The sequence below is a fragment of the Glandiceps talaboti genome, chromosome 12 (genome assembly GCF_964340395.1).
Source record: "Glandiceps talaboti chromosome 12, keGlaTala1.1, whole genome shotgun sequence".
In the NCBI taxonomy this organism is placed as follows: Eukaryota; Metazoa; Hemichordata; class Enteropneusta; family Spengelidae; genus Glandiceps; species Glandiceps talaboti.
In genome coordinates this window covers 18,964,271-18,990,398 of record NC_135560.1, presented here as the reverse complement: position 1 = coordinate 18,990,398, position 26,128 = coordinate 18,964,271, and the positions used below count along the sequence as shown (strand labels likewise).

The following is a 26,128-nucleotide window of genomic DNA, read 5'->3' as shown; positions in this document are numbered from 1 at the left end:
TGTAAAGAAATAAAATGTTGATTATTGTTTGCTTACTGAAATAAATTGTGATACATAAGATATTCACAAAACTCATCTTTTAATACTGTAACATGAAATTATTAATATTGTATTTTGACATTGATAACTGTACTTGTGTTAGTATCAATTAGTCTGGTTTACCAGACTAGTCCATTTTACATTGGAGGTAGGATAAAGATTATGATGCACCTATTCTCCAGTGTTGATACTCTAGGTGTAAACATTAGTTATTATTACACTTGATGCCGACCCATAATGAGAAAACAGTCCTTTAACTTCCTCAACTCTCTGTGGAGCATAAACTCCCTGCAGTCAGTGAGACACATAGAATTAAAATTGTTCCTTGTCCTACCAGGGAACCTTACAGTTAATTTGACTGGGAAACTGTGATGGTTCAAATCTTGCCTAAAAGATTATAGACTATTTATTAATATCAAGAATATGTAAATGTGAGTAATTTTGTATGTTCCTTACCTGTCCTTCCTGGAATGAAATGGTTCCTCCCATTGGAGCAAAGTCAGCTGATGTGGCTGAGGCTATAAATGCCTGCCAGCTGACTTGTACAGCATTAAAAGTACCTTCTGTTCTTGTCACTGGTAGTTTTATCAAACCATTGCTTCCACCTCCCTCGTAAACTTCAACCTCGTCAAAGGAATTCTAACAAATAAAATTGATAAATGATTACATTTTCTATGCTGTGAATATACTAACATTGTGTTTACTGTGTCACAGATATTGAGTGCCAACTGCTATATCCTACCAATAGCAATGCCTCTCTCTGTGGTGATGACTTGATGATGTTCATTTTTTTTTCATTTTTTTTTATTATTTTTTTATTTCAAAACCAAAAAGAAAGAACAATGATGCTCATTATGCAGCTGCATCCTCATCACTTATTTTCACATCCACAATCTCTTTGACATTCAAAAAAGGTCAGAGTAGTCTATTGTTTGAGGGAACATGGTACATGTATTAATGCAAATATTTTAGACATAGATATTTTTAAAGTAAACTTACAAGACACTAAAACAGTGAGAATATGTTTGTTATCATGATTTATAATTTATCAGAATCAAGGTTTACCTTTACAACATCAAACTGTAATATTCCTCTAGCAAAGTCATTCTCTGTAATAGTGATATCAGCGACATCTTGGCCGATCTTGACACTTGGAGCAGCGCCATCTATAGGACTTCCTGATACTAACGACACTGAAGTGATGTTTACTAAGAACATCTCAGGCCCTTCTGGTATTTCATCCTAATAATTGTAAAAATTCAAAATGAGTACCAATGACATTGTAGCACAATTGACATTACTGAAATGAACTATGTCCCTCCAATGTTCAACAATATAATATGTAAATGGTATAATATGATTGTAGTTTCTTGTACTAAGATAACTTAGGACAATTTTAGATATTTGAACTCCCACAGAAAATAAAAAAGATTGCAAATTCTAGTTATGTACTGAATATTACCTCAGAAAGCCAGCATCTTCCTAAGTGTGTCTGAGGAATTCAATATTGTCCCTCTAATATTTGTTTGGACATGTTTGACAACATGTCACCTTAAGTCTACTACACATTGTGTATGGTGATTTCAGGTTGAAAATATCCACTGATCAACAAAATGGTGTCTCAAATCACATTATTCACAGTCACATGGGATGAATTATTATGTCAGAAACTTTCAAATCAAAATTATGTTTAAAATAAACACTTCATGTAATTCTAGTTCATGTATTGATAAAGTTAGTGCAGAGTACTTGTCAATTACATGCAGTACATGTACTTACTGGTCTGACTGTAACAAACACGAAGACTTCAGTTACACCGTCGGCCATATTGACTGTATCTTGCCTATCAACATAGTCTTCATTAGCTGTGGCTTGTTGTCGATCAGATAATGTATTCGCTTCAGAAGTTCTGTGATAGAGAAGAATTTAACAATGGTCATAATCTCAATCTTAAAGTAACTATAGATATCATTTATTTGTATATTATCAAGCCTGACAAGTAAGGACCCACTGTAAGTCAGTTTTTGACTACACATGAACCCTGTCAGCTTTGACTTAAAAAGGTTCTTATATGGGTAGTATTAGACAGTGAGTGTCAGTGATTTAAACAAAGTTGGGTCTGTATAGTATAGATTACACTGATTATTGAAAAACAAAGCTATAACGTACAAGCAGCTTAGTACTCTCTTTCTTGTGGTCGACTCTTTTTCAGAGTGCGTAACTCCCTAGTTTTTCAGAGTGCGTAACTTCCTAGTTACACGTTATCACTGAGTAACTCCCTAGTTACATGTCATTTCTACATGGCAGTATAATCAGTTTATTGTAGATATTACATAGTTCCTGAGTGTGTTGATTCTGAAGAGGGTTGTTAATCACATCAAATCAAAATTAAACTGCAACCATGTGTTATAAATTTGTATTTCATTTACTCTACCAAGTTGACAAATATTGTTCAAACTGATTATTACCTGTAGGTAATGATGACACTGCCCTGGCTGCCTTGCTCTCTAATTATCTTCAAAGTGACAGTGGCTGAGGAGTCACCTTGATCTGGTTCATCTACAGTCACACTAAGTGAATTTAAATCCCAGGCTATTACACCATGGGGTGAATCATTGGCTGCCACTGTCAGTCTAGCTGTGTTTCCAGTCTCACTGATAGTAGCACCACGACCTGGATGAGATGACCCTGAAGTCACGACCTGGGTCAACTGGATGTAGCTGAGTTCATCTAATTCTGGTTCAACGTCAGCCATGATGTATATGTAGATGGCAGCTGTTGCAATACCATCAGGAAACTCAATCTAGTCAGACAAGAAAGAAAAAATAATTTTCAGAGTTTGTGGACACTTTATACTGAATTTATACTGACAAAGTTGAGCTGAAATGGGTTCAGAATTGTACTCTTTGTAGCCGTGGAAACAGATTACCAATTTAAAACGTAGGCTTAGAGATTCATCATTTTCTACACTTCTTTTATCACTCATTATTTTTAGTGAATAATTAAGAGAACCACCAACAAGAAATTTTAGTCTATTTCAAACTATGTCATAACAAAACAACGCCCCCTCCCCCCTTAAATACTCTACTTCTATGAGACTGATTGGAAACATGATTTAAGCTAGAGATGGTAATATCTACAATGAATGACTTACCTGTCCTGATGTGGGTGTAATATCACCTATACTATGATCACCAGTTGACTGCCATTCTACAACTACCAACCCAGCTGTACCATATAAACGTGTGACAGTCAAAACTATGGCATTGTCACTCTGTAACTCTTCAGCTTGTACATCTAATGAATTCTATGATAAAAAGAAAAGAAAAGAAAACATATCAACTTTGGTAACATCTAATATGTACTAGTTCCACAACAGAAACTGGCTGAACTCAAAAGCATCAAATGTGAGAATTATAGTTAGCATTTGTATAAAGTAAATATTCATCCAGATCTCATATGTCCAATTTAGAGTAATGTAACATGTATTTGAACGGACTTTTTAAATTATCTCATTCTTTTTACTCATTCTTGATTTTCTTTTTAACATTCAACAAGTGTTTCATGCTTACAATTTGATAAAAAATGGACTTTTGATGCAATCTGGACAAAAAAAAAAGAATCTGCCAAAAGAGAAAATACACTCTTAACTTTAATTTTCATAGCTACAAAGTAAGGTACTGCGTCATTCCATGCTGTATGTAACATAGAATGATGATTTTACTTGTAACTTTTCGTTTAGTTTTAATTTTCAAAACACTTACCTCAGCAAATGCAATAACACCATGTGCATTGTCATTGGATACAATATTCACTGTGACTTGATTCAGATTACTAATTTCAGCTCCCCCAGTTGGATTAGTAATCTTCACATAGAACTCTTCAGTATCTTCAGGGGTCTCATCATCTAGGATACTAACAGCAACTGTTCGTTTGTTTTCACCAGGGTCAAAGGTCAACATACCAGATCTATGTGAGAATAAGTAGAAAAATTAAATCACTATGGTAAAACAATTACAAAGTCTTCTCATCATGATACACAAAGTACAAAGTTATGACAAAATCATCATGATGGTATGAAAACTTCCACTTAATATTGAGTCAATAATTTTGTGAAAGTGAAACACAAATTTTTTGTCGAGATCAGCATTGTCAACACTTGTGACAGTAAAATTCATGACTGAAACAACCCCCTGAATTACAAACTAAATGTTAATACTCAGACTATAGTCAAATTTTACAAGCTGTTTGTATGCTACATTACTGAGTACAATGAGAAGTTATGTCCTACCCTATGTAACTGACTCTTTAGTGACATTTGGTAATAGAACAGTAACCCTACTCGACTACAACAAAAAAACTCCATGATATGGTATGTCACAATTTGTCATAATTTTCTACCAATAGTTCAATCCATTCAAACAAGAGATCTCACCTTGGTATGAAGTCAGATCCTTCACCAAGCATTACAATATCATAGATATGAGACATGTGAAGTGTGAATCCATCTCCATAGTTAGCTGCAGCTAGTAACATCATTTCATTATCTGTACCACTATCCACACTAACTGGGTACAAGTCATAGGCAGACGATGTCCTCATAAACTCTTCAAACTGTGCACTTCTCCAGGAGTAAATGACAGAGTCACCGATAGCATTGGCAATAGTTAGGTACTGAGTACTGTCCATAGTATACACATTAACAGACTGAGCACTGTTTGTTTGAATTTGTTGGAATTCAAAAAATGTCTGTGAGGCACTATCCCATTTCATTACAACAGAGTTTATATCTGTCCTGCCATCTGTGAAGTAACACAAAGACATCATTACAAACAACGACAATCACATACAAACAAACAAACAAAATCAAGACAAGATATCATTTGAAAACAGTAAGACGTCAATTTGAAATGTTGACCAGAAAAATCTGAGATCTTCATTTTTACAGTCACGTTATTCAAGTGAGGTGTAATCCATTCATTGCTGATCAGAAAGCAACTTTCATTTCATTTTCATTTCTTATATGTTCGATTAATTTTAAGAAAGGAGTCCCTCTTACCCTTTTAGAGCGATAGATCCAAATAGTGACATCAATAATGAAAATGGGTTAAGTTAGCTTTAGACCTAACTAGTAGTAAAGTTCTACTATGAATTCTTTGAACTTATTGAATGTACAAAGTTGGTCCTCAGCTAGTGTTTAGTAAACACATGACAAACAAATGTTTTGTCTTACCATTAGATCTACTATTGGTGTACACTATATAAATATCAAGGCCAACAGTAAAAGTGTCTACATCTGTGGCTCCTCTAGTTGCAATAGTTTGATATTCCTCTAGTCTGTTATTATCCCATCTGTAGACTACAGAACTGTGACAAGAATGATAACAAATGTCAATACAAACTATGAAAGGGTTAAGACAGTATAAACTTGGCATTATATAACAGACATTCAGATAACTGTAAACCTGGAAGCTTTGCTAGAGACTTATTTTTGCTTACTTCACAGGAAAACAAAAACACAAAAATAAGTAGTGACTAAAATGTCTTCCTGTACATGAGCACAATGTACCAGTCTGGTAATTAGTCTTGAAAAATCAATGTGAAACAACATAGACCAAGTCCTTTGTTTGTAACTCAATAAATTTCAAAAGATTAATAGATGCATAAAATCTTTGGTATTGTATGTACATTAACAAACTTTTTACACATATTTTAGCTTTCACAATGTATCGCGTTACAAATACAGATTTGGTCTTATGTTGTTTCACATTGATTTTTCAAGTACGAAATCATGATAAAATTTTTTTATAGATTAAAAGTCCAAAACAAATACCAAATCCTCATCTATATGGCAACTTTAAGCTTACAACTAGCAATACTAATTACTTACTTAGTTTCTAGGGTGGCCTGAGACGAATCATAGTTGTTAGCGACGGCAACGTAGCTGTTACCTCCAATAGTGAAAGTAGTTAAACCGACGGCACCTTTTGTACTGAACAACTGAAACTGTACAAATTGAGATCCATCCCACAGTAAAACTTGAGATCGGACAACGGTTTCCTCATCATCGTTCATTTCATTGGTTATTACAAGGTACGTTTCTGTACCAATTGTGAAAAACGCTACATCACTGGCTCCATCTGTACTGATGTCTTGAATCTGAGAAGATTGATGAAAACAAGATTATCTTATGATGTGATACAATATTCTGTTATAAACTTTTTACATTTAAAAATAAAAGGCAAAAGAATGTCACAGTACTTTTCAAATGATAACATCTTTCCTAACAGTTTTGAAATCACTGTGTGTTTGAAAAAGCCAAAGAATCATTTGTAACTTTATTGACATCCAAGCTAAAAGAAGGCAAACAAGTAAGTAAGTAAGTAAGTCAGGTAGTCAGTCAGTCAGTCAGTCAGTCAGTTGGTCAGTCAGTCAGTCAGTCAGTCAGTCAGTCAGTCAGTTAGTAAGTCAGTCAGTTGGTCAGTCAGTCAGTCAGTCAGTCAGTCAGTCAGTCAGTCAGTCAGTCAGTTAGTTAGTAAGTCAGTCAGTTGGTCGGTCAATCAGTCAGTCAGTCAGTCAGTCAGTCAGTCAGTCTGTCAGTCAGTCGACCAGTCAGTAAGTCAGTCAGTCTGTAAGTATTGACTTTGTAAGAAAATAGACATGATATTGGATACTTGGATTGACGCCTTTACTTACCACTGTTAGAATTCCACCTGTATCAACTCTATATACTCTAGATGATGTAGTATACCGTCCTGGACCACCATGGTTTGCTATAACTAGGTACATAGCACCACCTATCACAGTTGTAGCAGCAGCCATACCACCATCAGTTTCAATAGTCTGAAGATAAAAAGACATTATTGTTTTATGTTTTATTTTGCTTTTCTCTACTTACTTGCCTTTTCCTTTCTCAAAGAGAAACACCTATAATTCTGTTACATTGGTGGCATCGATGGGTTTACAAAATTGAATTTTAGCTGTAAGGGCATAATTTTGCCTTGCAATGTAAAGAGAAGCATATCATTCTCTGTTTCATGGATTCTTAACCTACCTGTAGGGGTACAAATTCTCCTTGCCAAACATAGAGAACAGAGTTGTAGACACTTGTCATGTTATCACTATCAGAACCATCACTACCAATACCAGAAGTTGGGGATCCAACCTTGGCTCCATTGATGAGAACTAAGTATTTGTCATTGCCAAGCATAAAGTCATGCCAACTACGGATACCACGACCTTGGAAAGTTTGGACCACAGCTAGTTCTGGTGATGATGTGCCATCTGAAGTGAACAGAGAAAAGTCTTAGATTATTACAAAGATCCTTGAATCCTGCATAAAAAGACTGAAGACCACTGCCAGGTAGCATAGTTCATTTTTTAACTCAAACAAGTTCAAGGAGACAGGTGACACTGGTACAGGCTATGTTGATAAAATGGTTATTAGAGGCTAATTATCACATTGAAAGATGGGAAAAGTTTCATTCATTTGTCCTCCTTGGTTGAAAAGAGAGCAGAAGAAATGTGTAATTTATTCAACTTTTTATGTATGTCACCATAATTTGCAAGAAAGTCCTGTTAAAAAACTCCTACTGACACATTTGGCACTATTTGGATAAATCATGATTGTTTTGGGAGACAGAGAACTCATACCTGTAACCCTTGTCATGTTTGACACTATCTGCACTGATGGTAACACTATCGTATTGACAGACATAAAACTCGTACCTGTAACCCTTGCTGTGCCTGGCACTGTCTGCCAATTCACAGTAACACTACCCAGGGTTCCCCTTGCCCTATACACTGTGAAGTAAGCAGCAACAACACCTTCTTCCACATCAACAGATGCAGCTCTGTGTGAGAGAGAAATGAGAAATGAACAAATGATAAATTTCAGATGATAACAACATAATGTATAACTACTGTTTAGGAAAATTCACATGCTACTGCACAAAATCTAGTTTTCAATGTTCATGTCATTTGAGAAATTTCTTGTGCACATTTTACTGCTTGAAATTTTTTCTTTACCACTATCACAACATTTCTTGTACAAAAATGAAAATTCTGAGATTTTTATACACGGAAGGTCACCTAGATTTGAGAGATAAAGTGTTCTAATTTATTGCATTTATCCACTACTTTACTTCATGGAAGTATACAGGACATTCTAATAAATCCATGGTTACGAATAAACTTGTAAATAGAACACAAAAATGGATAATTTATATCCTGTCATCCCATATTTTAGTTGTTCCACACAGTGACAAAACTTGTCTTATACCGTACATTTATCATTGTCTAAATAATGACTATTTTGTAGGAGATAATAAATATTGATGTCTTACCCTGGCAGTGCTAAAGGATAAATTTGCATGAGACCAAATGGTGCATCATTGTCAGCAACATTGATGTAGGTAACAACTGGCGATCCTAACAATGCACCACCAGTAGGTTGTTGTAATGTTACCATAAAACTCTCATCTAATTCTGGTTCTTGGTCCAACAAAGCTGAAATCTCTAACACCTGAAGACAAGATGGTGATGATTTGAATTAATGCTGGGTCTATATACATTCTGCATCATTGACATCAATTTGAATAACAAGAAACTGTCTTTCTCTGAATCCAATTAAACATAGATGTATTATTAACGATCATTTTCATGTTTTATATAGTTTTTTACTTTCAATTTTTTTATATTGTTGTCGGTTGAAGTATGTATGATTGTCTGGTGATACTGCACAACTTTGTGCTGTTCACACTTGCATGACAAACCAGTGTACAGAGAACTTAGTAGACAGGTCATTCAGCTAATTAGAAGTTAATATCTGATTTGTGTATTTTCAATGATGAGAAATAACAAAATATAGTACAAATTTCCTGTCATGGGACTTTGGACTGTATGCCATGATTGTTAACCTGGTGTACTTAAAATAATTTTGACAACAAAATAGATTTTTAACATCAGTTGTAAGTTTGTGGACTGTACACAGAGCTAGGTCAAGATGCTATCATGGTTTTGAAAATACATAGAACACACTGTCTCTGTAATTCAAGTACTGCACACCACCTGTAACAAACAACAACATACAGCAAGATTACAAAACACCTACCGTGGTGTCAATGTTTGCTTCAAAGGTAATAAAACCTTCAACTGGTGTCACATCTGTAACTGTTCCAGAACCAGCCAGTGTTGTCACACGGAATGGTACCTGGATTTCCCGGAATGATCCTCTATCACGGAAAACAGTGAATCTGGCTACACTGTCTGCAGTACTGGATGTCGTTGGTTCATATATGGTAATGTTTGTGACACTAGTAAAGTACACTATACCAAATGCATCGTCATTGGACAGTATGGTTACAGTCACTGCAAGAGAACAGTAAATTTCACTAAATCTATAAATTACAAGAATAGCCAAAATACGTACAGTATCAAAACTTGTACAGAATTCTCTTTTTAAAAGTGAAAAACTAAATCAATCATCTGCTTTTAAATTACAATTAATATCTATTAGCCATTTTATTTACATAAAAGATGGCAGCCTTGAAATTTTTTTAAAAGTAAAAAAATAAAATCTATCTATATTGAAACCACTTCACATGCCAGTGGAAATAAAACTCTCAGCAGTGCTCTTCTCAATAAAATCTATCTATATTGAAGCCATTTTACACACCAGTGGAAACAAACTCTCTGCAATTTTATTCTCTAATTTTACAATTCACACGTAATTCTTGATGTCTTATAAGTCTAGAATGCAAAGAGACTGAAATGTAGTCCTTATAATGTTTTACCTCTACTTGGTTCACCCATCTCAAGACCAAAGTTAGGATTGCTTAAAATAACATCAAATGTTTCATCATCTTCTGGGACATCATCTTCATATATTTCCACGGTAACAGTTTTAACACTCTCACCATCTTCAAAAGTCAGTACCTAGGTACACAAAGAAATTGCTAACTGTTAAGACAGTCTCTAATTGAGAGAAGCATAGTATTTTACAATTTGCAAAGAATGTTTAGAAAGAGTCTCCCAATGATAATACATCATTATGACTCAAATGATGAGAGGCAATATGTGAGAACCTGGGAGTGAATTATGGGGGTTTAAACATTTTTCTCTGAAAATATTCACCTGGTCTGTAAACTTATAGTCTTGTCCCCTGTCAGCTTCTAGTGGTTGGGTATAACAAAACACTGTCACTGTACCATAAGTACCCTGGGTACGTTCCACTGTCAATGTTATGTTCATACTGCCTTCATTCACTGTTATGCTGTAAAAATCAAATCAAACAAATTATGAGAATGAAAAATTGATTACTGGCAAGCTGAGAACAAGTTTTTCTCAAGTGGCTGCACATTTAACATCATTCTGTGTTTACATTGTCTTGATTACAGGGTGATTATGTCTACATAAACCAGGCACCATTATGACCCACTTGTGTAGTCTACTACAATACATACAACAATAGGACTTTGACTTTCTGTCTATCTTAGTTTGTCGATAGCATGTTTTCCATGGTAGTATTTACATTATTATTCACTTGTTTCCAATAAAGATATCATAAACCTAAAAAAATTTTTGTCTCAGATAAATTCTATGGAGGAATGAAATATGTAAAAATAAGTTGTTGTCACACAACTTTGTAATCACATCATACAATTACTGTAATACATCAGATTCAGTACTGTACAAAAATGATGTCTTTGGGAATTAGAATCTGATGAGACATTCTGATGTGAAGTAACTTTAAAATGAAAAAATCAAGTAATTTGCATTTGAATTCACAAAGTTTTGAAAGTCTGGTTGTACATAGACAAAAACTGAAATACTGTACGAAGACCATAAAGAAAGACGCATACCTGGCAGACCTGTTGGCAAACTGAACGATACCTTGAGTACCATCATTAGCATTGATATTGACCTGGGCCAATGTATCTGATGGACCTGAAAAAAAGAAGAGATTTATACCTTTAGAATCACTTCATACAGGACATTTTTTATATCAATATTTAATTAAACAATTTGAAGTTTAAAAGTGTATCATGTATAACAGAAAGTAAATGCTGTACAACAAACTGAAGTCAAAACATGATATAGTTTGTAACATAAACTCACAGCAGCCATTTTGGATTCTTGACATTTTTACCAAACCATCAAATCCAATGTCGGTATATATAACGGATATGACAATTCTAGTTGCAATGTACATTTTCTTTTCACAATAAACAGATTGAAATATATTTTTGGGGGTCACCAATTGAACTTTTGATCACTTTATGATACACTTATACCACATCTGCATACTTTTTTTGAAATAAAATTTTGATAAATTTACCATTAAATATTTTAACGTTGAAATGTTTGATGGTGATAAAAGTATGGTACATGTTACTGATCAAGATAAAGATACTTACCAAGTTTTGGTGGAGTCTCAGTGTTGGTTGCACTCATCAACATAACTGATGTCAGATTGACAAGAAACACTTCATCTAGTTCTGGTGTGGTGTCCTGCAAAGTGATACAAAGTACAATGTAATAATTGTACACTTTCACTCACACACATACACACATATTCACACACGCACATGCACAGACAGACAGACAGACAGACAGACAGACAGATAGACAGACAGACAGACAGACAGACATCAATATCAGTAGAAGATTTACCTCCAGCAACTGAACTTGAATTGGCTGGTTTACAACACCTTCACTAAAATCAACAAATCCAGTACCAGGTATGAAGTCAGTATTTGCAGTAGCCAGATTTGTAGAAGGTGTCTGGGGGTCGATGGATCCTGCCATGATCTCATAAAATATACGTACTTGACCTAAAACAAAGATATGATTCAGTTTCAGGAGAGACTATTTAAAAGTTGACAGTAACATTTCAAAACAAATGAAAATCTTAGTTATCTAGAGTTTATAGTTTTACCCCGAAGGGGTATGTATCTTGTTGTTTTTAACTTCTTTTATCTTCCAGAATAGCTGAAACTAGAATGAATAAAGTTGATTCGCAAAAATATATTCTTCAATGCAAAATTTTGTATTTACATATTCACATCAATTAGCCCAAATAAGTTTGAAATGTCATAGTGTAAGAAGGCATGGACGGGTGTGATTCTCATAACTTAGGAAATCATTCAATTTTTCATTTATCAAGTGTACCCAAAGAAGCTACTCAAAGTTCCTGTCAATTTACAAGAGATGATTTTTTTCTACTCACCAATAGAACCAAATTTCCTTTCTACGATCAGTTCAATAATGACATCACCTTCATCTCTTTGTATATTGGTAGATCCAGGTGTAAATACAAAGATACCATACGGTTCATCACTGGCTTCAATGGTGATACTAGCTGTAGAACCTTGGCTATCTAGCCCTGCAGCTCCAGACTGGGAAACCCCTGACAAGACAGTTGAGAAAAAGATCAGTTGGTTCAAGTACAGACAAAAACTTCTTAAGAAAAAACTTCTGCTTCAGATATCCTGCAGAGCAGTGGACCTGTTGAATTTTACAAGTATATCTCTGGTGTAAGTTAGGGGATCTAACTGTAACATGAAGCTGTTACCTTGTGTAACAGAATCAAGTTAGCGGGTTTAACTGTATAACATAATGTTGTTACCTTGTGTAACCGGATCAAGTAGTCGTATAGTATATTCTTCATTGACTTCTGGTACATTGTCTGTTAGTGCAAAGATACTGATCACCTGGATGGACTGACCCTGTCAAAGGATGAACAAGATAAGATGTGTATTAATTTAAAAGTAGATTGCCACGGTTACATCACATACTGGGAGAATAGTTAAACAGTCAAAATAATTTACTTTTAGGTCAGCTACATAAAACACTCTTATCCTGGTTAACTATATTTTTCATCAATATATCATATTTTTGTACAATCATATATAATATTTGTACCCTATCAGATAATTGGTACTATTATAATAAATATTTCCTACCTCAGCAAATATCAATGTGCCATTGATTTCCTGGAAGTTTAGTTGTGCTTGGTAGTCACTGACACCATCAATGATCCAGCTGACTTCTACAACACCTACAGCTGGTGCTGATCTCTCTACAGTCACATCAAATCTATCACCTATGATACAAAGATAATATACAAGGCATTCATTACTGATGAATGGATGTCAACACCTACAGTTGGTGCTGATCTCTCTACGGTCAAATCAAATCTATCACCTATAATGTAAAGATAATATACAAGGCATTCATTACTGATGAATGGATGTCAACACCTACAGCTGGTGCTGATTTCTCTAGTCGCATCAAATCTATCACCTATGATGTAAAGATAATATACATGGCATTCATTACTGATGAATGGATGTCAACACCTACAGTTGGTGCTGATCTCTCTACGGTCAAATCAAATCTATCACCTATAATGTAAAGATAATATACAAGGCATTCATTACTGATGAATGGATGTCAACACCTACAGCTGGTGCTGATTTCTCTAGTCGCATCAAATCTATCACCTATGATGTAAAGATAATATACAAGGCATTCATTACTGATGAATGGATGTCAACACCTACAGTTGGTGCTGATCTCTCTATGGTCAAATCAAATCTATCACCTATAATGTAAAGATAATATACATGGCATTCATTACTGATGAATGGATGTCAACACCTACAGCTGGTGCTGTATACAGTTACATCAAATCTATCACCCATGATGTTCTAAGGCATTCATTACTCATGAACCTTTTGTTTGCTATGTAAAGCATGACAGTGAACATTGACCATTCTCTCTCAATATACAAGACAAGACAGTGAACTTTGACCTACCTTCTCTCACTATGTAAGACAAGACAGTAAATCTGAGAAGACCAGCTACATAGTCATTGGCTAGGATGACAACATTGACAGCATTGCGTGGACTCAGTATACTACCACCACCTGGACTATATAATTCAACTATCAATGTCTCATTCTCCTCTGGTATCATGTCGTCACGGATACTAATGGTGATGTCTATAATACACAAATATTGATAACGATTAAAATGAAAATTCACAATCAAACTGATAACATTCATACAGACAATAAAATATGATCATTTACATTTGATCACACACAAAAACAATAAAATTTGATGTGTTGTGCATACATGTCAAAAGCTTTCAAGATGGCCAGGTAGTCTGTAACTTTATTTTTTGGTGGAGACTTTTGATTGATATTTAGTTTCTATTTACGCTACAATGATATTGAAGTTGGATTTTGATGAAATATTTTCATTTCTCAAACATGCAATTTCCTTGATGGAGAAGTCAAGCAACTTAGATATGATGAGTGTATAACTGTACCTTGTCTGCGTTGTTGTGGAGAGAATGTCAATGTAGCACCATCAGCTGTGAAATCTTGACCTTTGGTAGCACTACCACCTGATACATGCCATGAAACTGACACATCACCTATGGCACCACCTGTCAAAATAATGTAGGTATATCGTAATTAGCAGGTTATTAACTGTCATGCTTTCATATGTTAAAATCAAAGAGTGTATCCCTAATTTAGCTATCAAATTCATTTTTTACATAAATTATGTATGTATGTATGTATGTATGTATGTATGTATGTATGTATGTATGTATGTATGTATGTATGTATGTATGTATGTATGTATGTATGTATGTATGTATGTATGTATGTATGTATGTATGTATGTATGTATGTATGTATGTATGTATGTATGTATGTATGTATGTATGTATCTATCAAAAAACAGTAACAGGTGTACACCAAATCAATTTCATCCAGCAACTAATAACATCCAGTAGAGGTTTGGGTTGAATCAACATATGAGGACACTGCATTGCCTGAGGAAACCTGTCCTGTTCATTAGAATCAGACTGAGCAACACAACTTACAATATTACAAAACTTGAACCCAGCCTTGGTTTGAACCCTACACAGTATAAACTATACAATGTTGTAAATAAAGAAAACATAAATATTACTGTTCAGGAAGTTAACTATTAAAACTGGTTGTACAAATTGAAAGTTAATGATTTAGAAAAATAATCTAACTTACCCGTTCTTTCAACAACCAATTCTACACTGACTGAGAGTCCATCTCTCTCTAAGACAGCGATACTTTGACCGTTGTCCGTGGCATCAGGACTGCTACTATAAATCCTCCATACACCGTTAGCATCATCATTACTACCAATGATGACAGACGCCTCAGTTATCACTCCAAGTTGAGGTTGGTTCTGATACAATGGTGTAATGTCTAATAACCTCACACTTTCTAATTTTACCTAGATTCAAAGAAAGGTACACCGATAAGTTTGATAACAGTACACATACAAATATACCTAAATCTAATTATCATAATAAGTATTTACTGAAAGAATGAATGTTAATGGACCCTGTTTCTACACACAGAGTAAAAAAATTGAGTTCTTCCAAAAAATGTTTTGACTCTGTGAGTAGATATTCATTATTAAATATGTTACTGTTGCAGGGGTTACATCATAGGTGATTTTCACTAAAAGTAAAATCAATATTGAGTTCCTCACACATCTTTCTCTGTACTTCAAATATAATGAGCCAAGTGTTATTACTCCAATTCAGTTGTTTACTACCTGTTTGTAACAGGTTCCATACCTCCACAGCCTGATGTCCGCAGTTGTATCATCTGTACCAATGGAGTCTTTTTTAAGATGTACAAATTCACACCTAGTCCCTAAAATTCAATCATTCTGATGATAACAGTCAAAAAAAAACCCCTAGCATTCTTACCTGGAATGTTTCATCAAGTTCTGGAATGGAATCATTGAGGATAACAACACTGACAAATCCGTAGTTGGCTCCATCAAGTATCTGGAAAGACCCACTGTTGACAGGAACAAAATCCACTCCAGCATCAGCCTGACTGTCATACAATGGTTGGACCTAGAATTGAGGAGAAAGTAAATTAAATGGTTGGTGTGTGCATAAAAAGTATAATACACAGTATGGTGCTGGAGCAGAGCAAATACTGGCCTTTATATATAAAATAAGTCATGGATAATTTGTTATACACCCTATTTGATGTTAATAGCCCAAGCATGACATGTTTGCAATGTTCAAAGAGCTTGATTGACCAAAAGTAATCTCAAAGAATTTGAGCAAAAAAATCCTGTGTGTTCACAATGTCAGGCAATCATGATAAACAAATACTTTTTTTTGAAAGGAAATAAATCCGAACCATGTAAGATATAGCTCATAATTTTGCATTCCAACAATTACTGTATATAGGAAGAAAAATGGCTTTGCCCTCATGGAAGGCATTCAGTTTATATCTGGTCATGTCATAATTGTCCTGCTTGAATGATTTCAGATTGAGCATCACATTCATAATCACATTGTGATTTCACTAAGTTCACCAACTGTCCTGCTTGAATGATTTCAGATTGAGCATCACATTCATAATCACATTGTGATTTCACTAAGTTCACCAACTGTCCTGCTTGAATGATTTCAGATTGAGCATCACATTCATAATCACATTGTGATTTCAAATAGTTCACCAACTGTCCTGTTTGACTTGTACAATTACATTCAGACTGAGATTGTGACTTTTACCTTGTTCATGTCTTTCACATAGTAGGAGAACCCAGTGGAGGAATCAAACGACGTACTATCAGCATATAGTGACCACCAGCATTCAATATTTACACCATCATCTTTAAACTCAAATGATGCACATGCTTTCTCCTGAATACATCTTTCAGCACACACTCCAAGTGGATAAGAAGTTTCACTGACATCAATGTAATTCTTAGGCTGACCTAGCATACTGCCTTGTAGAGGTGAAAGGTAATAGGTCAAGATGCTCTGACTATCTTTAGTTGCCTTGGTAACAAGGTTGGTTTCCTCTGTACTGTAGAAAACTTCTAAGTCTCCAAAAGTACCACGACTGAAATAACAATATTAGGAGATATAAGCTATACAGAAAATTATGATGCAAAATTTTTGAAGATGGAAATTTCTGTGTTTGCTACAAAATGTTATCTAAACAGCATAACTTGATTTTTGTTAGTTTTCATTTCCAGTTCACTTTCTTGTACTGTTTTCAATAAAATTACCTTTTTCCCCTTTTTGAATTGTTTCACCGTTTTTATTCTAATCCATGAGGAAGATCCTTTGTGTAGGATTGAAATTTTTGTCAAGTTTTGACTTAATAATCATTTAACACAAGATTTGTCACCCTATTTCACTCATTACCTTCTGTTGACTCTGATGTTTGCTACAGCATTGCTTTCTTCTTCTTCAAGTACTACATTCTCAGCATAACCAAACTGCACAATACCATGAGGATCATCGTTAGCTTCTATAGTGACGACAGCTTCAGACTGTGGACCAATAACACCTCCAGCAGTTGCACTCACTAAACTCAACTTGATTTCCTAAAAAAAATATAGGCAACTTGAGTTATGAACATTTTCATCACATCATTCTTCATCATTTATACTGCTTCCCTTATTAATTTGTTTTACTTAAATGCAAAAAGCACATAGCTAGTTGACTTTTCAACATACAGCTGATTTGACAATCTTAGAAATCCTTTTACCCTTCTCACTGGGAACTGTTTAAAATTAGCTCTGTGATCATGCAGTTTTTTCTTCAGGCTGGTAAGCTGTTACAGCCATACACTTATATCAAAATTATAGTTTGTCTTCTTGTAACATATAGTATGTATTCATTTTAGTTTTCATGAAAATCATTATTGACTGGGTAATAAATTGTAAATGTCAAAACTATAATAATTATGAAAGTAAAGGGATTGGGCAAATGAATCCTATTTCATTGATATAAACCTCAGCTGAGTGTACCCCCCCCCCCCCCCCCTATTCTCTGAACCAACCACTGTATACAGGTATTCAAGCAGGCCATGTAACTGGGTGACAAGGATATTTCAAGCCAGGTCATTTAAAACTTGTAACTCTATTAAACATTACCTCTCTTTCTTCAGGTATATTATCTGGTAATATTTCCAATCTGAATGTTTCATGTGTCATGGTTGACAAGAAGTACAAAACACCACCAGTTGGTCGGACATCATCAGCTGCTAATTGTCCTGTAAAAGAAACGATTGAGAGATGCTATCAAGTCAGACAGAACAGAGCGCCATCAACAGATGATCATTTTTACCATAAACATTGACTTCTCACTGCAATTATAACAGGTACCTACTTTAAGGATGTATGGACCATAACGAATGCTTGTTTATATATTTGATAACAGTGAGAGCTTTTTCTTAAAAACCTTTCTCTTTTTCACCACAGAGGGCACTCATCTATACTGCAACCACATGACGACAACGGTTTCATTTTGGAACAGAATAGTACAAATTTTTCTGTCTGTACATCCCAGAAAGTGAGTCATTATTATAAATCCACAGACTAGGTGAACATTCTGAATTCAGTCCACTAAAAGATGCACATTACTCAAACATATCATGTACAAAATCTCGTCAGAAATCAAACATATCATATTTTAGGTCTTAAAATTGATTCTTTAAAGCCAGTCCAACAAAATCTCCAAAGACACAATATGTTTAGAACCTTTACATTGTAAGTAAGATCTTACCATTGAGAGTTGCTTGCCATTCTACAGCCACAACACCAGCTGTACCTCCACCTCTTACAACTGTCACATTCACCAGTCTACTTTGGCTATCACTAGGTTCTTCTACCACAGTATTAGTGAAAGCAAAATCTACATTTAGGAATGTACAAAAAGGACACAATGTCAGTATGTATAGTTATGAAAGAAACTGACTGTTGTTATCTGACAATGACATACTTGTTTACCAAGCACTTACACTGTAAGATACATTATCCCACCCTCACTGGCCTCCTCTCTCCCGTGAGAGGGTAGACCGATGTCTGAGGGCGCCCCATCATGGTGTACCTGACAGACTACACAGCAAATGTAACATGTTAGGGACGTGTATTACCACTGTATTTGTAGAACTAATATTCATAACATTACCGATTGACTACTACAAACTGCAACAAAAATGTAAAACATTAGCCTACTAATAGTAGGCTATGAAGTAGCTACAAAACTAGATTCCAAAGGTAACGTTATTATTGTTACTAGAAATAATGGCGTCCAGTATTTCAAATATTCAGAACTTCTAAAACTTTATGCGAACTTACCAAATCTACCATTGGGGTCATCTGAGGGTAAAATAGTAATGGTGGCTACGGTTGGTGAACCTAGAACAGCGCCCCCAGTGATCTGATCGAGAAGACGAATCTCAAATGTCTCCTCTACCTCAGGGATACCATCATTGATTATCTCAACAGGCACTGCTTTGAAAGTCTCTCCATTCAGTAAGATCACATCAGAGGAAGCAACGCTGTAGTCAATACTAGCCTGTGCAGTCAGTGGAACCACCTGGAATCTCACCCCAATCTGTATGTAACAGGCAATGTGAATGGTTAACACACATGCAATGTTTGTAAGAATTAACACAATTGGTCAATATCTGCACAGAACAAGTATTTCACTTCATGAATGTAACAAGCAATATGAATGGTTACTAGATAGTGATGTTTTTAAGAATTAATACGATTGGTTAATATCTGTCACACTAACCTGTCCAAATGCCCCTGCAGTCCTGGTAACATTAATAAATGAACCAACATGGTCTTCAGAAACCTGCATCTCTGTCACTGACAACTGAAGTACACCATTGGCATTATCATTGGCTATGATGACCACTTGGGCAACATTTTCAGCACCAACCCTTGGAGAGTTGTCCACTAAAACAAAACATTATTGATTGTCAACATCAACCCTTGAAGAGTTCTTCACTAACATGAAAGAAAGAATTCTTGTTTTATAATAAATGATGCAAACAAAGAAACATTTCATTGTTTGAGACAGAAGACTAGTTTCTAGATGTAGGACATACCTGGTTGTGTCTGGGGGTTACTTATCAGTGTAACTTGGGTAACATAGATGAAGACAGACTCTGACATTTCTGGTATGTTATCATCTAGAAGGTCTATTTCAATGTTCAGTTCTGTCTGACCATCCAAGAAAGTGACAGAGTTCTGTACTGGAATGAAATCTTCATACTCCTTGGCACGGCTGAAATTTAAATGAAATTTTTAGTAACAGGTTGCTAGTAATGGTAACAAAATCCCTAGTGGTAACGAGTGAATTGTATGGCATTATGTTTATTTTTTGAGGGAAAAAAAGTTATATTGCCCATGTTATGTTATAAGGATCACTTTTAGCTTTTTGTGTAAGAGCCATATTTTGACTGCTTTCCTTACAAGATGAATCAAATCTGTTGACTTTTTGATCTTTATAGGAATAGTCAAATTAAGCAGTCCAACAGTGAGTTTACCACCAGGAGACTGCAGAAATACATCACTACTTGTCACCATTCCTTAGTGAGTTCACCACAAGGACACTGTAGGGATACATCTGTCATGTACATCCCTGCGGAAGATCTCAACGTGACAGACTGAAATATAGGAAGTTTTCTTCAATAAACTATTATTTGAACCAGACTCTGTTTTATCACTGCACTAACTAGTCATCTTATAAATCTGTTCAAAGTTGGTATGTTTTCGTGTTATGATCTGCCATCTTGTAATTCCAATGCTGACATGTGGTTTTCATGACTGGCCAAGCTGGAAATATCTCACAATTGTCACCTACCTATTGAATGTGGGAAGATTTGGTAGATTTTCACCAAAATTCAACGTAGCATAATCCACTCTCACTGTTCCCATGTCACCATATTCTCGGATAATCTACGAACAAATTGACAGTTAAAAAAATTAAATTATCACCATCACCCAAAGTCTGCGTTATTAGGAAGCTTTCCTATAAAAGTATAGGAACTTCAATATTTTTCTATGTAAGTTAGCAATCGCTTTATTCAAGAAATGAAATTAATTTTTGATTATGGCTTTTGAAAGGCCTTGGTTAAGATAATTAGAAAATACGCCAATATGAAGACAGTACTAGCCACTTAGTCCATCAGTTATTTTTGTAGTATTGGTATATGGATAGTATCTGTCATATGTAAGATGGATATGGACTGATATTTTTTTGAGTTGATAAATATTTTAGGCAGTAATTACAATTACTAGTAATACAATTTTTAAAAAATATGAATTCAAATTATGCAGAAAGGTAAAGCTCCTAGACTACAGAATGTTTCTAAACATTTGATAAATCTGAGATTTTCATTTTGAGGAGATGGTATTGATGAACACACAAATGAAATAAATTTCTTGCAAGTACTTGTACAGAAATGTATATCAAATTTTACGGGCCAATCACCACTGCTATCACATGACTACATCACATGACTACATCACATGACCAATGTTAAAGGTCATACCTGTAAACTGACATTCCTGTTGCCTTCCATTGCAATGACAGGTCTTGACATTGGTGAAAAGACAAATGACCCAAAGGGGTCATCATTGGCTGCCACAGTGACTATGGCTACCAGATTTGACGCTTCTCCAAGTTTGCCATTTGATGGATTCTTCAGTTCAACGGTAAATACTTCATCTAACTCAGGAATCTAATGTTAAGAAAACACAAATTGTTATAATGTAACCTTTCTGTCATTTGGTGAAAAAACAAAATTTATATGAACTTGTGTTTTGTTCATGTTAATACAGCATTATATCTTTGTAATCAATTTGTGGCATTCAACATCGGAAACAATTGTAATTTTAATTTATTTTTATTTTTATTTGGCCAAATTCTAAATCTCCTCAAGTTTTCTTCATTCAGTGGGAAATCACTACATGTATTATAACAGCTATCATTACTTCCTGTCAATGTGTTTCTCCTGAGTTCCTCTATTGTTATTTGTATTTCAACTACATTCTTCATATCAAGGAAGTTCATCAACTTATATTGGCTGCCCTTCCATATAATGTACAAGTGTTTCAAAACTTGCACAATATTATAATCACCCAATATTTGTGTCCCAAACAACCTCCCCCACCTAAAATTATATTCTGAATGCCCCCTCCTTCCCGCAATTGATAAATCACCCCAACTAATATGTTTCAATCATTGAATTCTGAGCACACCCCTCAAACCCATAATAATTGTATTTCATACACAGTGAGACCAAAACACCTCCTTTCCAGGCTTCATTAAAAATGTGCAAACTTACATTATCACTTAATATCTGTAGTTCAATATTTGCACTGTACTGAGCCACTGTGAAGGTGATCTGTCCTGTACTTGTCAACACATCAGCTGTGACATTAGACTCTGGGTTCGATGGATGGGCTGTCACTTCCCAGTCAAGAACAGTTTCACCAAGAGCTCCACCAGCACGAATAACCTGTGGTAAAAAAAATGCAACTGTTGAAAGCAAAACTAGGAACAACAATCATGGATTTAACTATGATATGAACTTATATTGAGTTTTTGCTTTTTTTCATCCAGTCCTAGCATCCAGTCTTAGCATTTGTTAACAGCTACAGTATGAAAAGTTCCTTCAGAGTCATGGCTTTTTTAAAAAAAAAATCCATTACATGTATTAAAGTGGCCATTTGGATGAGGATTGGTATTTACTTTGGATGTTTAATTCATAAACAATTTTATCATGGCTTCCTACTTGAAAAATCAATGTGAAACAACATTGACTCTAAGTCTGTGTTTGTAACTCGATGCATTATAAAAAGCTAAGAATGCATAAAAAGTTGGTTATTGTATGTACAATAACAAACACTTTACACATTTATTAAGCTTTTTCAATTTATTGAGTTACAAACAAGGACTTGGCATATGTTGTTTCACATTGATTTTTCAAGTAGGAAGCCATGATAAAATTGTTTTAGGAATTAAAATTCTGAACTAAATACCCAATCCTCATCCATATGGCCACTTTCAAGGAAATGTAATAATGATATCCAAAATCAAATCCTACCTCAAGTAGAGCTGAACTTGTTCCTGTGCTACCTTCTGTTGCAATCACCGATAGAGAATTATCAGAAAACTGAAACACTCCATACGCATTGTCAGAATTCTCTATGATCACCTGAACTGTTGAACCAATGGCTGTAGAAGCTGTGACAAATAAAAACAACTCTTTTTCTAAGTTTTTTTTTAGCTTTTGTGTAAATTATACAACAATGGTGTGGTGTACTGAAAGAGTGATGGGTAGTATTAAAGACAGAACAAATGACATCACAAGTGAAGGTTCACAAGACAATCACAGTGAAGATACTACAATGTATTATAAGGATGGGATATTTGCTGGGATTTGCACTTGACATCTATACACATACAGCCACAAAGTAAACATTTCAAGAAAGAGTGATTTGTGAGGGGGAGGGGGGAGGGGGAGGGGGAGGGGATTATAGAATCAATTTAACCAGTACTGTATTATCATATAAATATTGATTGTTAATTTTGTATTCTGTTATGACATTGTATTGTATTGGTGACCCATGGCAACTAATATAGAAAGGAAATTCTGGTATGACTTGCCTTATATCGTATTATCATTGACTTGATTCAGTTACAACATTGTGGTCATAGGCAGACTTCTTGCTATAGTTTGGGAACCCCAGCGATAGGGTGAGGGAATCAAGTAAACCTGGCTGATACATATATTTCCATACCCTTCAGCTTGTATCATTATTTTGGTGATGACCACACAAAAATCAGGGGAACTCAGGTGGATTTTACCCATTTACTAACATTATTTGTCACATATCTATTTTTCAATATAGTTGAATATGAGTGACTTCACAGATTAATGCCATACCAGTGCCAATTTCAAAACACTGTCAGTCAATAAATGCTAATACCAATCCAAACATCTTACATGATATAACAAAACTAGTATACTTGATTCAGGGGTGTGGTCTTGCAATTCAAAACTAGGGAAAAGGAAGACAGAGCTAAAAGAAAGATTTTATGGAGATATTACCCAATACTAAAATTGTACAATTCTTGGCCAGCACCTTAAACCACAATATTTGCCTACTTACAAGGATTATGGTTATCAATTGCATTGTGAGTATATATCGAATATTACACTTTATTTTTTTTTGTGAAATATGCAGAGTTTACAATTGAAGAAGGAAATAATGTTGAACATATAAATTAAAATAGACAGTAAAATCACAGTATATTACAATTATGATATGTATCATAAATCTATATACTTCACATAGAATGATTTCAATATACAGTGACAGTGAAGTTATGTAACTTATCAAATAATCTTAACATTATTTTAATTATTTTTTATATCAAGAAGAATATTCAAGAAAATAAAAAAAAAATAAAATTAATAAGACTTATTAAGGATTTGTAGACGATGTAATTTCTAGAGAGAAATAATACAAAATAAGTGTACTATTTGTTAAAATTTAAATTAATGTATTGCAATGTAAGGAAATTGAAAACTATGGCTAAGGCTGAGAGGCTTTCTGAGGAAGCTGTGAAATTGGTTTTCAAAGTGGTGAGATAGGAATAGTGGTGTGCCTCGTGTTAAGATGGAGATAGTAAGCAGTGTGCACATGTGTATGTATGTATGTATGTATGTATGTATGTATGTATGTATGTATGTATGTATGTATGTATGTATGTATGTATGTATGTATGTGTTTGTGTGTGTGTGTGTTGGGGGGTTGTGTATGTATGTGTGGGTGGGTTTGAGTATGTGTGTCTGTCTGTCTGTCTGTCTGTCTGTCTGTGTCTATGTTTGTATGTGTGTGCATGTGTCTACATTTCTGTATACATTGTGTGTGGGTGTGTGTGTGTGTGTGTGTGTGTTCATGTGTGTTAGATATTTGGAGAAGTCATGCAAATATCTTGAATATAGCAGACATAGAAGATAGCAGACCATATCAACAAGAGGAAAAGATGTAACCCCACTACCATACCATAAATGCACCAACAGATCAAAGTAGAAAGATGAAATCCAAGCAAAAAGCAAAGCAGGACAGACCAACACTTAGACACACCAAGCCCCAGCAAGACCTATGGCTTTTTAAACTAACCACAAAGAAAAACTGAGGAAGCAGTTGGCATGGTGACAGTTGCTGGGGTAATGACACATAACTCACCATCATCTACAACATGAAGAACATACAATCCAAATGATGCAATGAAGATACGAATTAAAGAATGATGTAGGAAAGAAATCACTAATAAACACACAATCTCATTAGCATAATGTTGGCAGACACATGAAATGGACATACACACATACTAAAACAAGGATGCTTGTTACTTATGGTCAAATGTAAATTACATGAACAATAACAGTAATCTGTCAAAAAAACAATCATTAATGACATGCATTTTCTGTCTTCAATTACATGCAATTTTCACACCATACAGTCTTGTCAAAATTTAGGTCAAGAAGGCAGTAAATTCCACTACCCACTGTGGGCATATTGGGTATAGCAAAGTGGCTTGACTTGTTTGATCAAGTCATATAATACACTTTGACACAGTATGACAGAGCAGATACAAGAAGTGTATGATTTTACAAAATTACAAGAAAAATGGTGAGGACAGAAGCCAATACAGTACAATTTTGTGTAGTTCAAATATTTATCAGTAGACTATTTTGTAAGTATCCAAGACATTCAAGTATTTGTTGACAGGTTGCACAATGAATATACATGGCTCCTGAGTGATTATTCCATTCAGTGTAAAATATCTCTCATGAATATTCATTGTGTAATTAATTATATTATTTCTGCCGAATCCCACAATGCAATGGCCCATAGCAAAGATACCCAGGCTATATTGATGTTTCTCTGAAATTGCAAGTAATTGTAGGTGATGTAAAATCATGAAATGACTCTCCAGAACCCATAGTTTACGGAATTGTGTGATTGTCTCTATTTGGTGAAGTGGTGTTCCCAATGATACAACTGGTAAACATACTTGAACAGTACCTAATTGATAAATGGTCAGTGTTTGTAAACTCACATTAAATTTTCTTTTTTTTAAATTCTTTTTGTATTGTAATTACTGCTGTGTCTACAAGTTTACTTGACTGTGGAGATTAGTTGCATTATATAATCTTTTTGTAATGAA

General features: G+C 34.7%; 1 protein-coding gene across 1 annotated transcript in view; it reads right to left on the bottom strand.

The window, feature by feature from the left end:
• Positions 1-26,128, bottom strand: part of LOC144443061 (adhesion G-protein coupled receptor V1-like) — a 74,351-nt gene that overhangs the window by 29,507 nt on the left and 18,716 nt on the right. The window contains exons 23-60 of the mRNA XM_078132434.1: positions 25,078-25,149; positions 22,992-23,131; positions 22,230-22,403; positions 21,435-21,623; positions 20,744-20,838; positions 19,986-20,164; positions 19,667-19,833; positions 19,225-19,483; positions 18,650-18,778; positions 18,019-18,137; positions 17,285-17,466; positions 16,643-16,976; positions 15,818-15,970; positions 15,105-15,333; positions 14,378-14,497; positions 13,860-14,045; positions 13,005-13,144; positions 12,668-12,767; positions 12,269-12,448; positions 11,713-11,873; positions 11,457-11,550; positions 10,902-10,986; positions 10,174-10,312; positions 9,834-9,975; positions 9,152-9,408; positions 8,385-8,563; positions 7,768-7,892; positions 7,094-7,323; positions 6,736-6,882; positions 5,930-6,198; positions 5,273-5,406; positions 4,475-4,841; positions 3,804-4,008; positions 3,194-3,346; positions 2,508-2,842; positions 1,819-1,948; positions 1,105-1,281; positions 496-678 (exon numbers count right to left, since the gene is read on the bottom strand). Of these exons, the coding sequence (XP_077988560.1) occupies positions 496-678; positions 1,105-1,281; positions 1,819-1,948; positions 2,508-2,842; positions 3,194-3,346; positions 3,804-4,008; positions 4,475-4,841; positions 5,273-5,406; positions 5,930-6,198; positions 6,736-6,882; positions 7,094-7,323; positions 7,768-7,892; positions 8,385-8,563; positions 9,152-9,408; positions 9,834-9,975; positions 10,174-10,312; positions 10,902-10,986; positions 11,457-11,550; positions 11,713-11,873; positions 12,269-12,448; positions 12,668-12,767; positions 13,005-13,144; positions 13,860-14,045; positions 14,378-14,497; positions 15,105-15,333; positions 15,818-15,970; positions 16,643-16,976; positions 17,285-17,466; positions 18,019-18,137; positions 18,650-18,778; positions 19,225-19,483; positions 19,667-19,833; positions 19,986-20,164; positions 20,744-20,838; positions 21,435-21,623; positions 22,230-22,403; positions 22,992-23,131; positions 25,078-25,149 (6,659 nt within the window). The remainder of the gene's footprint in view (positions 1-495; positions 679-1,104; positions 1,282-1,818; positions 1,949-2,507; positions 2,843-3,193; positions 3,347-3,803; positions 4,009-4,474; positions 4,842-5,272; positions 5,407-5,929; positions 6,199-6,735; positions 6,883-7,093; positions 7,324-7,767; positions 7,893-8,384; positions 8,564-9,151; positions 9,409-9,833; positions 9,976-10,173; positions 10,313-10,901; positions 10,987-11,456; positions 11,551-11,712; positions 11,874-12,268; positions 12,449-12,667; positions 12,768-13,004; positions 13,145-13,859; positions 14,046-14,377; positions 14,498-15,104; positions 15,334-15,817; positions 15,971-16,642; positions 16,977-17,284; positions 17,467-18,018; positions 18,138-18,649; positions 18,779-19,224; positions 19,484-19,666; positions 19,834-19,985; positions 20,165-20,743; positions 20,839-21,434; positions 21,624-22,229; positions 22,404-22,991; positions 23,132-25,077; positions 25,150-26,128) is intronic.